Source organism: Urocitellus parryii, chromosome 8 (assembly GCF_045843805.1).
Source record: "Urocitellus parryii isolate mUroPar1 chromosome 8, mUroPar1.hap1, whole genome shotgun sequence".
Classification (NCBI taxonomy): Eukaryota; Metazoa; Chordata; class Mammalia; order Rodentia; family Sciuridae; genus Urocitellus; species Urocitellus parryii.
Window position 1 is genome coordinate 142,268,286 of NC_135538.1, and position 17,020 is coordinate 142,285,305.

Genomic DNA, 17,020 nt, shown 5'->3' on the forward strand with positions numbered 1-17,020 from the left:
TTTAAAAAATCCTTTTTTCCCTCTTTGTTCCACAGATGTAGAATATTATAAAGTGACTGTAATCTGTTTTTCACAAAACACACTTCTCATGCTTTAAGCACCTGATATTCTCTGAATTCCAATCATGTATCTGTCATTTACTAGTTCGGTGACTTGGGCAGATTATTTAGCATTTTTTTTAAAAAAGGCCAAATAATTTTAGTCTCTGCTTCTTCATGTGCAGTATGAGTTTATGGAGTGGGCTAAGTCCACGCCGCAGAGCTGGCTCATGGTAAGCTGTCGGTAACTGATCACGACCACCACTCCTGTTAGCACTACTACTCGTACAACCAAGACTGCAGCTTCCACATCTATTCTAAATCCATCAGTGGCAATAACTTTCCCTTAAAAGACCATTCTCAGTCCAGATGTCTCCAAAGGACTACCAACTGTTTGCAGTATCATGTCTTAATTCCTTCCAAATGATGACTGAATCAGCTCTTCTTGGATTGCCTGGTGCCTGCCCACTCTGTCTTTATAGCTCATTACTAGAGAATCTCCCTTCCCATTTGTGGGGACAGTCCAGGTGTAAGGCTCCTATCTGGGTATAATTATTAATAGCTTCCCTTTCACTCTCAAGTGGCCTGGTTTTGGTGGTTCTCCTTTCACATTTGCTTGGACTTTCTGTTCTAGGTGGAAAAACCATCACACACAGTTCACTTGTTCTCACCTTCAAGCTATTTCCCTCCCCTGGAATGCTGACCTCATCCCTGCCAAATCCTGAAATTGCCTTCAAAGTCCCACTGAGAACTCACCCTCAGGATGAAACTTTCTCTGCTATTCCTGCCCTCCACACAACCAGAAACCTCTCAGCAATCCTGTAAATAACTCTGTATAACTTTAATTGGCTCTGTTTATAAGCTTCTTCTTGTATCTTTTTTTCCCTCCAGGTATTTTTCTGGGTGTTTATCCAGTCTCCATTAATTTGTAAACTCCCAGAGGGCAAGGCTGGTGTTGCCATAAAGGGGATGTGCAGGTAAGGATGAATGGGGTAGGTGCCTGACTTCTTCATTACTAATCTGTTTAGAGAAAGAGAGAGAAAAGCATCTTCGGTTAGTACTTTGTTAGTGATGATCTGGAGCCTGCTAACCTAATGTAAAAATATATCCAGCTTTTGCTATTGACCAGATAAGCAATGTAAAATCCACAGTTACAAGCTCTCCATAATGTGAGTGGGAAGGTGTGTGGATATTTTGGCCCATAAGGGAATCTATGATGCATGTAAGCCTTGTTATTATAGTTTATACTCTTCAGGGGTACGTCTTTGTCTCTTTCAGGCTGCAGGACTATCTCAAGAAGCAAATAAAATTTACTTTCAAAACTGAGATCTGAAAACTGAACAAATACCATTGTATTGCAAGTTTGTACTATGGAGGGAAACCAATCCAATTTTGGAGGCCTCCTAATGTGTGTCGTTATAATAATAATAATAATAATTATTATTATTATTATTATAATAGCCACAGACCCAACTCTCCAAGACAGCTGGATAGTTCTTTCAGCCCAAATAACAAAGGGAATCCTCTGCAAATGTTCTCTTCTCATTGCAGGGGTTACAAGTGGGGATCCTTTACCGTGACCACCTGCTACCCTCGTTCCCAACTAGCATATAAAATGCTGAATATCTGTACATTGCTCTCTGCACAAAGCCTAAGGTATAAACCCATGTAGGCGGTGCGCTAGATAACATCAAAGCCCCAGGCAGGGACCAGAAAGGAGGTGGGGGGGGGCAAAAGCAGCCAAGAGCACGAAGCGCCTCCCTCTAGCATTTCCTCTCACGCCCACTTCCAACCTAGGAGGCTTTTGGTTTCTGCTTTTGTTGTTTTTAAAATTAAAAGTTAAACCCAGGAAGCTTTGGATCAGACTTTTTGCGTTGCAGTTGGGGTAAGTTTTCCTCTCGGTTCTTTTGTCTGGCGCCTGGCTTGGGAAGAGCCTGGGCGTGGGACAGAGTTGGCAGAGCGTGCAGGGAAGGTTTTGTCGCCGGGTTGCCCAGAGGAGGAGGGGATTCGGCCGGTGGACGGGAAAGCCCAGCGCGCGCGGAGGGCGGAGGGCGGAGGGGAGGGACGGGCAGCGTGACCCGGCGGCCGGCGGGGAGGAACCTCCGGGATCTCCGCGTGGCGGTGGCGGTGGCGGTGGCGCTGCCTGGTCGCGCGCAGGGCTGAGGGCCGGGGCCGCGGGGCCGCGCCAGGGGGGAGCCCGAGCCGGGCGGGGCTGGGCGGCCGCGTGGGAACCGGGGGCCCGGGCCGCGGCCCTGGGGTGGAGTTGTGCTTTCCCTAACCTACTCAGCAAGAAAAATTCGTGTAGAAGTGACATTGCCCTCCCTCCAAGCCCACAGCCCGCCAGCATTCACGCGCCAGTTGGGATGGAAACCGAGAGCAATGGGTCCCCCCCAGAGCCTGCCTCCCCCACTTTGCAGATAATGGTCACCCACTCCCCCATTGTTCCGGGATTTTGAACATTTATCTCATATATATATTTATCTCCTGGCTCACCCCCCTCCCAGTTTATTTGATATATTTTGAGAACCAAAATATTGAATTTGCCACTAAACAAGCCGAAGCAAGCTACTGTATAACCTAGCTTATTTCCCTGCATTTTGGTGTCTAGGAAGTCAGAATTGTAGGCAAAGAAATTGCAGTTAGAAAATTTGAAAACTTAACTGGGAGAGTTCCGTATTGTATATATTTCCAAAAATAAGTTGAATATTGGTCTGCTGCTCGAGAAAACAAATTGAAATGCCAAAATTAATCGATTGTAATTCAAAATTGCCTGCATATTTTATTTGAAAGTTCCTAGCAACGCTAAATCCTAAATAGACATTGTGTTTGTAATGTATTTTTCTGTTGTGTTCGACAACTATTGAGTAAATTATTCATGCAGTTAATATTTCTGACTTCTCTAATGACACAAACTCGACTTATTATAAAGGGACCTTTTTTTATCCTTCTAGATTATTAGCTATACTTTCACATTTAATTGCACGTTTATTTTTTTGACTCCAAAAACCCAGCTGGGGAGTTACATGATGTACTTCTTATGACTGCAATCCATTGGCTAAGCATTTCCTTTCGTAAAAGATGATTATATCACATTGAAAAATTAAACGTTGTAGGGTTGGTATAGGCTAGCTGTCATTCTAAATTTTCATTTGGATGATCTTTGCTCCTATAGTCGGCCAAATTTACTCTCTGGTAGGCATATTTTCCCCTTTGCCTAACATTATTTTTGGCTCTTAACTCGCCATTACTGAGTATTCCATTTTTAATCATTCCCATTCTGGGGCTTTGAGCTTTTCTTAGTTAGCTCAAATGAACTAGAGGTTGGATTTCCTCTGGGGAATTTTAGGGGTATGGGTCAGGAAAGACCCAGACATCTTTATGGAAGCCCAAGGGAACAACAACAAAAAAATTAAGTTTGCACAGCTGGCCAGCTGTTTTTTGTGGGTGTATGATCGTTTGCCATTTTTTTCCCTTAAAAGGGGAAAACAGTTTGGTTTTATAAAAGAACCTTCTTTTCTTTTCTTTTTTGCATCTTTTTTTTTTCTTCCCAGTTTGAGGTGGCCCGTTAAACCACTTTCCCCTGCTTTTTAAGGGGACATGTGGAATTTGTGAGCCCCAAACTACTAATGTTTTTAGGTCTAATCTCGAAAACGACTTTTCTTACCCAGGTCCTGCTCCTCTTATTTCTTTTCCATAATTTTCACTTCTTGCTTCCTCTACTGCTTTCTAGCAGCTGGGGTCAAACTCTGGTTTACAGTAATTACTCCCTCTTCCCCTTTCACTGCTCCCCGGCGGCGACCCAAGAGCTGGGTGGGCTGTCCAGCCCTGCACCCCACTTCTGCCCCTGAGTGCCCTCCCCTGTTAGGACCAAGCGGTCAGGCGGGCAGGTAGGGGTTAATTGCGCTCGCAGCTTTGGCTTTGGGAAGCACCAGCGGGCTTTGGGGCGGCCTCTGGAATAACCTTGGCTTTCCTTGCTCTTTTAATAGAACATCCGCCACCAAAAAGTGGTTTCAGTTCAGGGTTAATAATATGTCCCCTTCTACCCTGCAAACCAACACCCTGCCCCCCTTTGGTTTTTTTAAGTTGTTTTTCAAAGTTAATGAGTTTCAAGTTTCACAATGATTTTCCCCTTCCCTCCACGCGTTGCTGAGGAAACCCCCTTGGGGTACCCCCCTCCCTTGTTTCTCCCCCTCCCCCAGTCGGCCCGGGCGAGGGGCGGGGCTGGGAGACCCCATGACGTCACCGGGCCGGCCCACATCCTGCTTTGGAAAGTAAAGAGACGGTAAAGAGAAACTACTGCCCCGCCCGTCCCCGCCCCTCTTCCCGGACCAACCGCCCCCAACTGCGCGACCCGGCCAGGCCTCCCCGGGCCGCGTGACTGGCTGGGCCCGCCCCTCCGCCCCCGCTCGGCGCGAGTCCCCTTGCAAGCGCGACCCTGGGCTCCCGCCCCTCGCGTCCCTAACCCCGCCCCTCCCCCTCGAGCCGCGCCTTCCGCGGCCTCCCCTTAGTCCCTGCGGCGGCCGGGCGGGGCGATCCGCGGGTGGGTGGCGCGGCTGGCGCGGCCCCGGGTCCGCCCCACCGGGGAGACCCGGGGCACGGGCTCCCAGCGAGCGCCGGCCCGGGCGGAGCAGGCGGCCGCGCCCGCCCGGCGGGTGTTCCCCGCCCCTCCCCCCGCGAAGCCCCCGCCTCGGGACGCCCCCTCCCCCGCCTGCGCCCGCGCGTCGCCACCCGCGGCCTCCCCGCCTCCGCCCCCGGGGATCCCCTGCCGCCCCGCCCACCCGCGGGAAAGCCTCGACCTTCGCCTCCCTCCCCCGCGCCGCCCGGCCCGCGCTCCTCCCGCCGTCCCCAAAGACGCCAAACGTGCCCTACTCTGCCCCGGGGGAGAGGTAAAGCCCGAGCCCGCCCACCGGGCCCCGGCTGCGGCCGTCCGCCTGCCCGCCCCGCCGTGGTGCGCGCCCCCGGCCCCGCCGCCGGGTCCCCGGCAGCCCCCTCCCCAGTCGCCGCGATCATGCCGCGGCTCGGGGCGCCGGCGAGCGCCGCCGCCTCCCCCGCCCGGCGCCTGCGGCCCCCGCCGCGCGCCCCGCGCTCCCCCCCGCCCCCCGGCCCGCTCCCCTGTTTAATATTTCAGCGCCGGGTGGTGTGAGCGCCAGTCGCCGGCCTTGACTGTGGCTGCAGCGGGCGGCGGCGGCGGCGGGGAAGGGGACGGAGCCGGGGACGGGGAGAGCAGCCGCAGCTGGAGGAGGTTCTGTTTGTGTTTGGGGTTGTCAAGTGAAGGAGGGATCCCAGGCGCCGCCGCCGCCGCCGCCGCCGCCGCCGCGCGGGGGTCGCGGAGATTCCGAGCTGCGGCTGCCGCCATCAGCAGCGCAGCGCCAGGGCCGGCTGCAGCGGCCGGGGCTCGGCCGGGCGTCCTAGCTGCAGGTCGGCGCGGGCTCCGCGGCTGGGGCGCTGCAGCTGGGGGGCGGTGGCGGCGAGGGGGCAGGACCACTTCCCCCCCTCTGGCGGGCGGGGGGTGTGCGGGCGCGTAAGTGTGAGTGTGTGTGTATGTGTGTTGTGTGCGCGCGTTTGTGCAACCGCCGACCTTGCAGAGGGGATGGCTGCGTGCGGGAGCCACTTGCCACTTCTGGGCGCCCTCACCGCGCGGGAGCAGCCCGAGCTGCGGTCCTGCGATCCCAGCAGGTACGGAGGGACCCTGCCTTTCAGCCGCAGACGCATTTTGCAAAAGGGTGCGGGGTGAGGGAGACCAGGCCTCGGCTTCCCAACCTCCTGGCTTTGTGGCTTTCTTTCCCTTTCGTTCTTTGCTCCAAGTGCCTGTTTACTCCTGGCCACCTGGGTAGTTTCTTTCCGGGTTGGAAGTGCGCGCCTGCAGCTGTTGGGCTGGGGGCTGCAGGTCGGGGCGCAGGTTGGCTCGAGCTCGCCTCGGGGTCGGGCTCGGGAAGGAGTTGCTGGCTGAAGATGGGAGGGGGCGGTGGCGGAGCTGGCGGCGAGGAGGAGTCTCAGGGCTGCCGCGCTCGCCTCTTCTTGTCCTCCTCCTCCTGCTCTCCGCATCCACTCCGGGTTCCTTCCTGGGCTGGCACTTCCATCCCCCCTCCTCCTGGCATGCGAAGCGCTTTGTTCAGCGCAGCGTTGCAGAGGGGTTTTCCCAGGCTCCGCCCTCCGCATTCATTCATGTTTTTTCTCCTTGCAACTGTCTTTACGGTTTTTGATCGTGTCCTGTTTTTGCTCCATGTAGTATTTATTTTCTCCTGGTAAAGGAACGGTTTATCACCTCTCCTAGTCGCTACACTGCTGCTGTCCTTGCAAATATCCACTCCCCCTAACACAAGGATTTAAACATGGGATGGACAGCTAGGGACAGTGGTCAGGCAGGGAACAGGGTAGCGGAAAGCCCTTACAGATTGGAAATTTGCATGTCTCACATTTATGGGATCACATGATTGGATTACATCGGAGTTCACGCTTTAAAAACTTCGTAATATTGTGACCATTTAGAGGCTTTAAGTTTTAACAAGGAACTGAGCTCAGCATTCCTACAATTAATTAGGCTTTAATGTATCTAAATTCTCTATTGAATCAGATCCTTCCTGAATCAGAGAGTGGGTGCTTCTTTAGTACACAGAGTTGAGAAACCATATCTTTATAGCTCATTTAGCCCAGTGCTAAGTGAAATATATAGTATTGGCCATCATATTTCATATTCTTCCTCATGCAGTTAAAAATTATGAGTATTTTTGTACTATGCTAACATATAGATGTATCAGGAGTAAAATACATACCTTAATTGTACCCTATTTTTTATTCTATCTCATAGCTGAAACCATAAGATTCTAAAACCTTATACTTAGATATAGTCTTTGCCATCCAGACTTTCTTAAAGAGAATTACTATTTCAGCATTTTTGTGTGACAGGCAAAGCTCTAGTGCTTCTAACAGGCTTCAGAAGCAGATAATATTTTCTTAGTTTTACAGTGAGAAGTCCGATCTTTGAGAGGTTAAGTACTTTGAACAAGGGCACACAAAGGGGTAAAGCCTGGCCTTGAACCCAGGCTGGTTTGACATCAGAATATGTAGTCATGACTTGCTGTGCCATGCATCCTCTTAGGGGAGTGGGCAACCTCTGCCAGTAGCTGTTATTTCCTATTATCTCCACTGAGGAAGTAGGCACTGAGAATAACTGGGTCATATGATGCCACATTACTTAGTTGCTGATCTTAGGTTACTTAACCTCTCCAAAACTTGGTTTTCTTCTCTATAAAATGGATAAATGATAATAGCTACCTTTTCACTTATTGTTAGGATTAAATTAGGTAAGGTGTAGAAAATAAGCAATTGGTAGGTACTCTGTAGGTTTTGTTTGCTTCCTATACAGCAACAGATGGGACCTCAGTTTTGAACAAAGCATTCCTGTTCCATTCTTGCCTGTTCGCTTAGTGAGTAAACATTGCTTCATGTTTAGGGCCAACATAAAAGGTTTTGCTTATCATTTTTATTGCAGGAAGTTAAAACTAAAATTTTTGCGCTGGATCCTTGAGAAAGAGTCTTATGGAGGAGGAGACTGAGGTGGCTGATTTAGGAACATAGGTGGTTAGGTTTTAGATAGTTACCATCTAGGCATTCTGTAATGCAGATCACTTTTTAAATATGTATAAATCAGGTCAGACTAGGTTATGCTGCAGTAACAAGTAACTCCAGAACCCCTCAGTGACTTCAAATAACAAGGGATTTTCTTGTTTGTGCTTTATGATCATTTGAGTTAGTGGGACCTCAACTCTTTTGTTGGATTCATTCTCCGAAGCAGTGTATTTTCAGAGGGGCTGAATGCTGTGGAGGATCTTGCTTTGGTAACTAAAGGCTTCAGTCTGGAAGTAAAAAAGATCTCTCTTCCATTTAAGAGGTCATTGGCTAGATTGGTCAGAGGTTCCAGAGTAACACTGAGAGGCAGAAAGTGTCATCCTCTCATGATCCTAGAATGGGGGACTGATACTGGGGAATAGCCATAATAGTAACTCAGGCTCACTCAATTAACTCAAAACCAGAATGGCCATGATGTGGTGCTTGCTGTCCAATAGGGCAGGTGGACTGCACTCAGCATAACCTCCGTAGCCTGATGCTATCCTCCAGTTGTACCTGGTGATGCTACTTTAAAACACAAAGTGAATTTCTTCACTCTTATCTGATAAAGGTACAGAGATTTTTTTTTTCTCCCTACATTCTTCTTTTTTTTTTTCCTTCATAGTTAATAAGACCCAGATATGGGCAGAATGACCTGACCTAGGCTTAATTAAAAGTTAGTGGGTAATGTTTTGCAGTGGTGCCTGGCTTGGCTACTTTTTCTGGAGTTAGGTTAATGCTGTGCTAAGCAGGAACTGTTAAGTTATCTTTTACTTTGAAGGTAATAACATTTGCTGCTTGTTTTATCTGTTTTTCTTTTTTTAGCACGTGGATTAATTGATATACATTGAGTTTATGGAGCCACCTTTTTGTGACCCGCTCTTCCTACAGTTTCTAAGAAGAAGAAGGAGCTCCTGAATCCAAAAAGATGCCTCGAACGAAACAGATTCATCCTAGAAATCTAAGAGGTAAGACTCTGCGTTAGTAGAAGAAAGACTTATACTAATCCTTGGAAAGAGCATGTCTTTGGTAACTGGGAATGTCAGGTTGTTAAATGCTGACCCTGGTTTACAGCATTCCTTTGTCCTCAGGAGATACTTAATATCTGTTGAATGAATTAATATAATTTGAGGAAATTGCAGTTTGTAGCCATCTGCAGGGATTGAAGGCTGAGTTTCTTAAGAGGAATCATGTTGGGATTGAGGAGCTGGGAGTGAGTGGTTGATACTCTTTGCCAGCTGGATCACCATGAATTTTATGTTTTTATTTTCATTCCTTCCCCATGCATCCTTAGGGATTTATTTCTGTTCTGCTCTGTAAGTGAGGTTAACCAGATAAGAAGTGAAGAGAGTTATAGTTGACATTTACCCTGGCCATCATTCATGAAGCTCAAAACAAATTGACTTAATTTTCCACAAGGAATCACTGAGTCAGAAATCTGTGTATAGAGCTGGGGTGTAGCTCAATGGCAGAGTCTGTGCTCAGCCTGCTTTTGAGGGCCTGGGCTGAGTCCACAATACCAGACCCCACCCCCCCAATAAATAAATAAATAACTTTCATACAAAGACAGAAAAATGAGTGTTTTAAATATAAAGAGATACGTTAGTAGGAGAATAAGTATGTTTGATCTGATTATTTTAAAAAATTTGTATTTCAATGTGTTTTATCAACTAGAAATAGCTGTTATCTTTTATATTTAACATTAGCAGATAATATTGCACTTATCTACTAAAGCAAAGAACTATTAAAGCAAATAATCTCAAACAGAATAAAATTTCTAGTGAAATATAGTCATGTATCTATCACTTGATAGGGCTACATTCTGAGAAACATGTCATTAGGTGATTTCATTGTTGTGCAGTTATCAGAGAGAGTACTTATTTGAAGTTAGATGGTCTAGCCTACTGTGCGCCCAGGCTGTAAGGTATAGCCTGTTGCTCGAAGAAGACTACAAATGTGTAGTGTGTTACTTTGTGAATGCTGTAGGCAATTGAAACCCAATGGTAAGTACTTGTGTATCTAAAGGTAGAAAGGGTGGATAAAAATATAGTCAGAGGTAAAAAGTTGTCCACCTTCTTAGAACACTTCGCAGGAGTGGAGTGTGCAGGGCTGGAAGTTGCTCTGGGGGGAGTCGGTGTGGGTAGAGAGTGAATGTGCAGGCCTGGATGTGACCGGAGGACCCTGTGGCCTTTATGCACATCAGGCATGTAGGCTGCACTAAATTCACAAAAGTTCTTTATTCAATAATATCTTTGTTTAGATATTAATTCAATAATACCTCACTGTGAGTTTTATTTGGGAACATTAGTTTTTTGGCCTTCTTGAGCGTAGGAACAGTATTTGTTTCCTCCCTAAAAAAGTTCTAGAAGCAAGTTCAAATGAGAATCACAAGTACCAGTGTTTAATGAAGTGGGGCTTTAGATGGAGAATATTAAGTATGGTGTTTTGAAGTCCAATTTTAGAGTCCTACAGAGCATGTTGAAAGATGAATGTGCATCTGCTCGTCTTCCTCACTTAGAGTCTGAGATGACTTTATGGGGACTTCCTCTTACTGGAAGCCTAGCTTACTATTTCTTTTTTACTCTACAAAGTCTTTAAGAAGTTTTTAACATTTCGACTCTTATAATAACACTTACTTTTCTTCATATTCTTATTGTGCAAGCCTTTTTCTATTATTAATTTTTAATTTTAATTTTTTTTTTTTTTTTTGTTAAAAGCTTAGGCAGCACAGGCGACAGTCACTGGCCTCTGTCTTCCCCTTTCTCCTTCACTCCATGGAGGGCCTGGAGGGCCAAGAGCGGTCCCCTCCTGTGGGAAGGGTGCTTCCTCCAGGAACCACTGGAGGCACCTGCCCAACCCTATTTCACAGTTAATGTTTTTTTTTTTTTTTTTTAATATGTAGAGAAAAAACCTCTAAAATAAATGATTTAAAGGATAATCAATACACGAGCCAGTAACAGGTGTTTATCATCAAGTCTCACGCACTGACTGTGGTTGTGCTCTCACTTACACAGCTGGCCGGCCATGCGGTAGGCTGGTTCAGGCCAATGTCACAGACCCCTGAGTGAGGTTCGTGCTGTGACACTGCGAGGTGATGGGGACTTTTCAGCTCCATTTTCCTCTTATGGTACCCTGTCCTGAAATGTGTTTTCTTGTTGACCGAAATGTTGTTAGGTAGCATGTGACAAAAAAATTCTTGGAGGCCATATGTGCAAGGTAAGAAATAATTTAAAAATCTAATAAATTAATTGAAAATATTCATTGGAGCAATAAGTCAGTGAGTCACCATGAGGTATTGTTTGGAAATGTAGTCAGTTTATTGGACTCTGTGAGTCTGGGAACGGTGTCTGTTTTCTGCCTAAAAATGTTCTAGAACCAACTTCAAATTGAGAATTACAACAGTGTTTAATGAGGTGGGACTTCGATGGAGAATACTAAGTATGGTATTTCAAAGCCTGATTTTAGAGTCATATGGAAAATGTTGAAAACAATGTGTATTTGCTTGTCTTCCTCACATGGAAACTGAAATAACTTTGGTAGTGACTTCCTCTTTTCTGGACTCAGGGTGCCTGCTGAGATGGCATTTGGAGCCCTGAGCCCTGCTTTTTCGGTTTCTGTCCAGAGAGGGCGCCCTGTTTCAGTTTGCCCCAGGCAGCCTGTGGGCTGGCTGCTGCTGCCCTGGCCAGCACGTGGGAGCTGAGCTGTTGGCTGGCCAAATTAACAGTCAGTCTGAGACTTACCCTGGCTCAGCTCAGGATTTCTCAGCTTCACAGTGGTGTGAAAGTGATGTGCCAGGGCTGTGACGTGTGTTGGCGTGTACTCCCAGCAGGTACTTGTGAGGCTGAGGCAGGAGGATCACTTGAGGCCAGGAGTTTAAGGCCAGCCTGAGAACTTAGTGAGACTCCTTTTCAGAACAAAAGAAGAAAAGGAAAATTCAGTAAAACCATACTTTGGGCCTGGATGTTCCCCCAGGCCAGTGATAGGCAGTCTGATCCTGTGGAAGTGCTGGGTCACCAGGGGAAGCAGCCGGTGCCCCCTGTGGGCGGGGTTGCTCGCTGGGGCGAGGTGTAGTGGGTGCACTTTCAGCTTTTGATATTTTTAATTTAGGGTAGGATCAATGGGGCATGACCCTGTTGTGGTCCAGGAGCCTCTGTACCTGGTTAATCTGAAGGCATTACTCTTTGGGTCATAAACATTTAAACTCTATTCTCTGTAATATTCAAATATCGGTTATGTTTGATTGGAAAACTTGAGTCTTTTTGAAAATACAGTAGTTTTAGAGTTTTTAAGGAGGTTTTGAAGTACATTAAATTCTAGCCCATCATCAAGAATCTACAAAGCTGCTGAACTTAGGCAGTTATGAATCCTCAACCACCAAAGAAAGGTGAAGAAGAAGCCCAAAGAGGCGAACTGAAGGCAGGTTGGTGCATCCTGGAGAGGATGCTGCTCTGACCGGGCAGTGGGGCAGACTTCCTGGAAGAGGAGGTCTCTGAGCCTCTAGCTCACTCCGTGGGGCTGGATGAGAGTGAAGCTTGGTTACTGCTGGGAAAGGCCGCAGGAGATGAAGGAGAAAGTGCTGAGCTGGGACTCCTTAAAATCTCTGCCAAACTCTGTCCCTGGGAAGAGTGGGGTGGGGGTGGGGTGGGGGAGCCTGAGCTGCTGACATGCACTTTCTGACACATCCCTTGTGCCTCACGGACAGTTGGGCAAGTGGGGTGAGCCTTACCTGAGATCTCCTGCTGGCTTACCGCAGTCAGCGCTCCTACAGTTAAGTGTGAAATGGGGGGAGAGTAAATAGAAATCCAGACCCGGAGCCACAGCCCAGCTTGCCCCCAGTGCTGCCGCCTCTGCGTCGGTGTTTGTGGAACCCATGGCCTCCTCAGTGGCCTCCTTGGACCATCGTCTGTGGAGTATTTGTCTTTGCATGGTAATTAAGTCAATTTTAAAAACCCGATGCCTTAAAAAAATCTTAGGGATATGTTATGTTTCCATGGCAGTTTTAACTCTCGGGTACAAGCTTTCACTGATTTATTCTCGGTTCTGCAGCTGGGCTAGGTGTATCCCTGTGGATGTGCAAAGCCACAAGATAACAGTGTTTTTCTGGAATGGGGATTTTACTAGTGTGTGTGCACACACATATACATATATTGAAGTATCAGGCAAGAATAAAAAATTGGACCCTGAGATCATTCATGGATGAGGATGAGGTTGGCGTGGATTTTACGATCAGGCATGCACAGCACATGTTGCCCTCAGGATGTGGGGTTTACACATCTGCTCTTTGGGGTTCTTTGGTAGGAGAGTTTGAGAAGAATTGGTATGTTCAGGGCAGGAAGTAAATTTGGGGCAGAGCTGAGGCTGTTAGGCCCCATGGGTTGTCTGTCCACTTCGTAGGCCTGGGGCACTGTGGATTCATCTCCTCCCTGTGTCCAGGAGGAAACGTCGTCTCTGCCACCATTCCCACTGTGCAGCGCGACTTCACCAAGGACAGGTCAGTGGTGAAACCCAGGATGGGTTTTATCCTTGGTGAAGTTGAAGAACTTTGGAAGACTGGGACAGAGAGGCACTTTCTGTTCAGAAGAAAGGCTTAGTGCTGGCCTGTGTTCCCCGGGAAGGCCTGGCACACTCCAGGGCCCCAGCTCCCCAGCTCCCACGTGGTCTCGGGGAGGTGACCGTAGAACCAGCCCATGGGCCTGCAATCCTTCCTTGCCCATTGCTCCTCCTGGGGTGGCACTTGTCCCCACTGCCTTCCAGGTTTTTGCTTGGGCTCTGGGCTCATGTGCCTTGAAGGCACTGGTGACTTGCAGAGGGTTCTCTGCCTGTCCTCTGGGCCAAGAGCTCTTTTTGGGCTCTGCTCATCATTATTGTGAATATCTTTCAAAGTTTTAGAAAATAGGAAAGAGGTATTACCTATTTTGTTTTGGGATATAAGGTTTTAAAGCCTCATCTACTGGGGAGTCCATGTGGAAAATACAAATATTAAACCTTTTGTAGAACAAATTTTGAGAATTTGATGTGGCTGTTTTTTGGTTTTCATTGGTTGAATACGCTGCCCAACATGGTGACTTTTCCTCTGAGAGCCAGCCCTGAGAGGAGCACTTGGGTGATCAGGTCATGGCCACCGTCACACAGGGGCTCGGAGAGGTGCCCACCTTATGAGATGGGGTGCAGTGTCTGGAGTTGGCCAGGGAGACCGCGAAGCTTGCCCTGCTTGTTCTTGGACGTATCTGATGACTGGTCATTTGCCATTCCCGGAGCTCAGCATGCGGGTCCAGCATTTCTGTGCCTTCTGGAAGGAACCTCTTGCTCCTCGCCGTTTCCACTGTTTTCTTACTCTGTGTAGGAGATGTGTTTGCTGAAGACCTCTCCTCATTTTGAATCCTCCCGCTTCTCTTCTCTCTTTGTCCCAATTGCCCCTGCCTCCATAGACAGACAGTGTCGTGGGCCACATGTGCCTTTCTGTACTTGTGATATTGTATTTTAATGATTCCTCACAGATCTGTGATCTTAGCTGGACTATAAATATGCCAGAAGAGACTATTTTGGTCATCTGTGCTCATCAGGGGAATATTTAGATGTGTTAGCTTTTAGCAAGATGATTTGTACTCATGAAATTTGTTTATGTTTTTAAACCTTGAGTAGGAAATGCTTCTGATGTTTAATAAAATGTCTATGGTTTAAAAAAAAAACTTGTGATAAAACAGAATTTTAATTGCTCGAGCAGATAAACCAAGAAGTTGTTACCAACTTCACGATGAACATAAGTTTTACCATAGGATTCCTAGAGTTTATCCCTTTGGTACATTTGATTAGAATGAGGGTCGAGTTTGGCCTCGTGGTGTGGTTAGCTGGCTATGGCCTTGGAGAAGCCTGGAGTGTAGGTTTCGTCGTCTGTAGAGTGATGGGAGAGTGTGAAGAGGAGAGAGCATGGCAGCTGCATTCATCCTCAACAGAGCTGACCAGGGGAGGCACTCAGTACAGACAGCTGTTCTTCCTAAAAAACTGGTTTATGTGAAACTTGGGATGCATGTGCTTCCTAGAGGAAACAGGCTCCCCATGTCAAACCTTTTACTGCAGTTTATGCCAACAGAGGAGGTGTATCTGTGCTTAGCTTGATTACTGACGTGTACCTTCTTATCCTGACTCTTCCAGGCTTGGGATCTGGAATAGGGAGGTCAGTGCAGAAAGTAATTTTGGAAGGAAAATTCCTAGTAAGCATGCCACCTCCTTTATTTCCCACTGAAGCTCCTTCAGACCTTGCCCTGTTTGTGGTGGAGTGAAATGGAGTGTTTGTTTCCATCTGGCTGCAGGACGCGGATTATGAGTGCTTTTGTTATATTGAACGATTGGAAGATATCTGACATCACAGATCCCACGGGATTGAAGTGAAGGGCTCTCTTTAGCTGCTGAGATGGGTCCCATCTCTCTGTCCCCTGCTCTGCCCTGTGAGACAGGAGAAACTCAGGCTGGGTTTCAAGATTAATCTAAGGTGAATGTTTTCATTTGCAGCCAATTTGTGGGCCTACTTTAGTGGTTTTATGAAATCTACCACGTACACCATCTCTTATGTTCCCTTGTTAATGTAGGGATTATCCTATTGAGTTTATGAGTAGAATAGTTTTAATATTAATGATTTCTATGTGGGATTCTAGCTGTTCATATGTTCTTCACATTTGAATATTAGGTTGGCAGCTCCGGTGCTGACAATCAGAAATCTTGTAGGAAAACAACCTCATAGCTTATTTAAAAATGACAAGAAATTCTGTGTATGACTGTGGAGAGAAAGGAAAGAAATAAAAATTTAAAAACTAGTCTTTGCTGCTGTAGGTGAAAAAGCCACTGATGGTATTAGGAGCTGTCATGTGAATAGCTGACGTGGTGTAGTCGGACTAGGGCACAATGTGAGACTAGATTTAACATAGCAAAACCTTCTGTAGATAATTATTTTCCATCTCATGTTGAGAACTTATTTGATGCTATTAGAATGCTTATTAACATTAGCCAAATGCTTTTTTGAAAGCAAATATAAAATGTAATAATATGATTAACCAGAGTAATGATTTTATTTTAGAACATCTTTGTACAAAATATGTTCTGATGAGGTATAATTTTATCTTATTGGAGAATAGAAAAATACATAATGTGCATAAAAATCTCCTATCATATACAAACATTTTTAAGCTCCACATTTAGAATGCAGTAATTTGAATAAGTCTGGACTAATGTTGGTTCTCGTGTTATATACAAAGATATTTTATGAATAAATTAAGTCCTTTATTTTTCATTCACATATTTAATTTCTTTAAAACATTTTTGCAGTATTCTGCATATTAATTAAATATAAATTTTGCATATTATTAATATGCAAATTACAAAAGATGCCACAGATTACTGTTAGTCATTGTTCACTAAGCACTAAAACTTTAAAACCAAATAGGGTTCTTTTTTCTCAATGTTCAAGCCATTTTTTCAGAAAGAAGGTCTTTTTGACCAGTAGGCTTTAGGCTGATCTTTCATGATTGTATCAGTTTTTACTTTCTCCATTTTTTCTATGACTTTAAGATGAAAAGTTCTGAGACGTTTCTTTGAAATTTTCTCCTATGGATTTTGCTTTAGACAGTATTCTAAGACTGTGCTATTGTGCAGAAGTTTTCAAAAAAAAATACAAAGTGATTACAAAATATTGGCAACTCTTTAACTAAAATTACTGTGTAATTAACTTAGACGTCCCTAAGTATGCGGTGGAACTCTGGTAGTCTTCAAGAGTCATTCTGGTTTTTCTGGGGCTTAGGTGTTTCTGTGAGTCCGGATGATTAGAGTGTGCATTCAGCCAGACATACTGATGGTTTTGAAGAGTGCTTGCATGTGCTTATCTTCCAATTCTTTCAGATTTGCCAGTGACGAAGAAAGATAAGTGCTTCACAGTTATAGTATCCAAATAAAAGTAGGTCAGACATACAATCAGGACAGTGTGTGACAGTCTGAAAATAGGTAAGAAGGGAATGGAGGTGAGCTGACACCGGGATCTGGAGGGTGGCTGCCTGTGCTTAGTGGACAGGTGGTGCCTCTCTGGGAGGATCATACAGGTGTCATGGTGGGAATGGGGACTTTGGAGACCTCGTAGTTAACCTCCTCACTACAGATGAGGAATGAATTTCTCTAGAGAGGAATTTAAGTGAGTTGACTTGGAGTAGATCATTTGTTTCTTGTTAAGATGAAGTTTGTGGGGTCTTCCTTCCGGTTTTATTTTTCTTTTCTTTAAGACAGAGTTTGAAATTTCAGCTGTGAGCTGAGATGCTTAGATGTCTCACTGTTGCCCGGGCTGTCCTTGAATCCTTGGGCTCAAGTGATCCTTCTGGTTGGCCTCCCAAGTA

At 46.3% G+C, this 17,020-nt stretch overlaps 1 protein-coding gene across 3 annotated transcripts in view; it reads left to right on the forward strand.

Annotated features, from left to right (window-relative positions):
- The first annotated feature begins 4,844 nt into the window (after positions 1–4,844).
- The window catches only part of Hivep1 (HIVEP zinc finger 1), a 131,801-nt gene continuing 119,625 nt past the window's right edge, over positions 4,845–17,020 (forward strand). Inside the window, exons 1-2 of one of the 3 annotated variants that reach the window (XM_026384597.2) lie at positions 4,845–4,924; positions 8,472–8,614. In XM_026384597.2, coding sequence (XP_026240382.2) covers positions 8,575–8,614 — 40 coding nt within the window. In that variant the 5' untranslated portion in view covers positions 4,845–4,924; positions 8,472–8,574. The other 2 variants (XM_026384599.2, XM_026384598.2) reach the window with 2 other exon arrangements.